A 468-nucleotide genomic window follows, 5' to 3' on the forward strand; every position below is an offset into this window, starting at 1 on the left:
AAAAAAATTGTTCAAATGTTATTATTGATGCTTTCATCTTGTTTCTAGAATCTCAAGCGAAGATTGAAGAAGACCGATGACAAAGAATATGAGGCCCCAGAAGTAGACGAATTTGGGAATATTGTCCAGAATTCTCTCCTCACCAAGTATGATGAAGAAATTGAAGGGGAGAAGAAAACAAGCTTCAGATTGGGTACTGGTGGGGAGTCTTTCGCTGCTGATATTGAAGAGGGCCAAAGTGGCATTCCTCCAAGCATGAGAAAGATGGCCAAGTTAAGGCAGCTGCAGTCCCTAGATTTGCCCCAGACACAGCTAGCCTCTGAGTACTTCACAGAGAAGGAAATGGTGAGTTTCCGCAAGGTTAAGAAGACCAAGAAAAAGAAGAAAAAGAAGTTGACTGCAGATGACTTGGAGCCTCTAGAGGAGGACTCACTAGTGCACCTCGGATCCAGAACTGCCAGACATGCC

General features: G+C 44.0%; 1 protein-coding gene across 1 annotated transcript in view; it reads left to right on the top strand.

The window, feature by feature from the left end:
• The window catches only part of LOC119587947 (U4/U6.U5 tri-snRNP-associated protein 1-like), a gene marked incomplete at its 5' end in the record, with an annotated part of 9,750 nt that overhangs the window by 3,669 nt on the left and 5,613 nt on the right, over window positions 1-468 (top strand). The window contains 1 exon segment of the mRNA XM_037936658.1: window positions 49-468. Within this exon segment, the coding sequence (XP_037792586.1) occupies window positions 49-468 (420 nt within the window).

Source organism: Penaeus monodon, chromosome 23 (genome assembly GCF_015228065.2).
Source record: "Penaeus monodon isolate SGIC_2016 chromosome 23, NSTDA_Pmon_1, whole genome shotgun sequence".
Lineage (NCBI taxonomy): Eukaryota > Metazoa > Arthropoda > Malacostraca > Decapoda > Penaeidae > Penaeus > Penaeus monodon.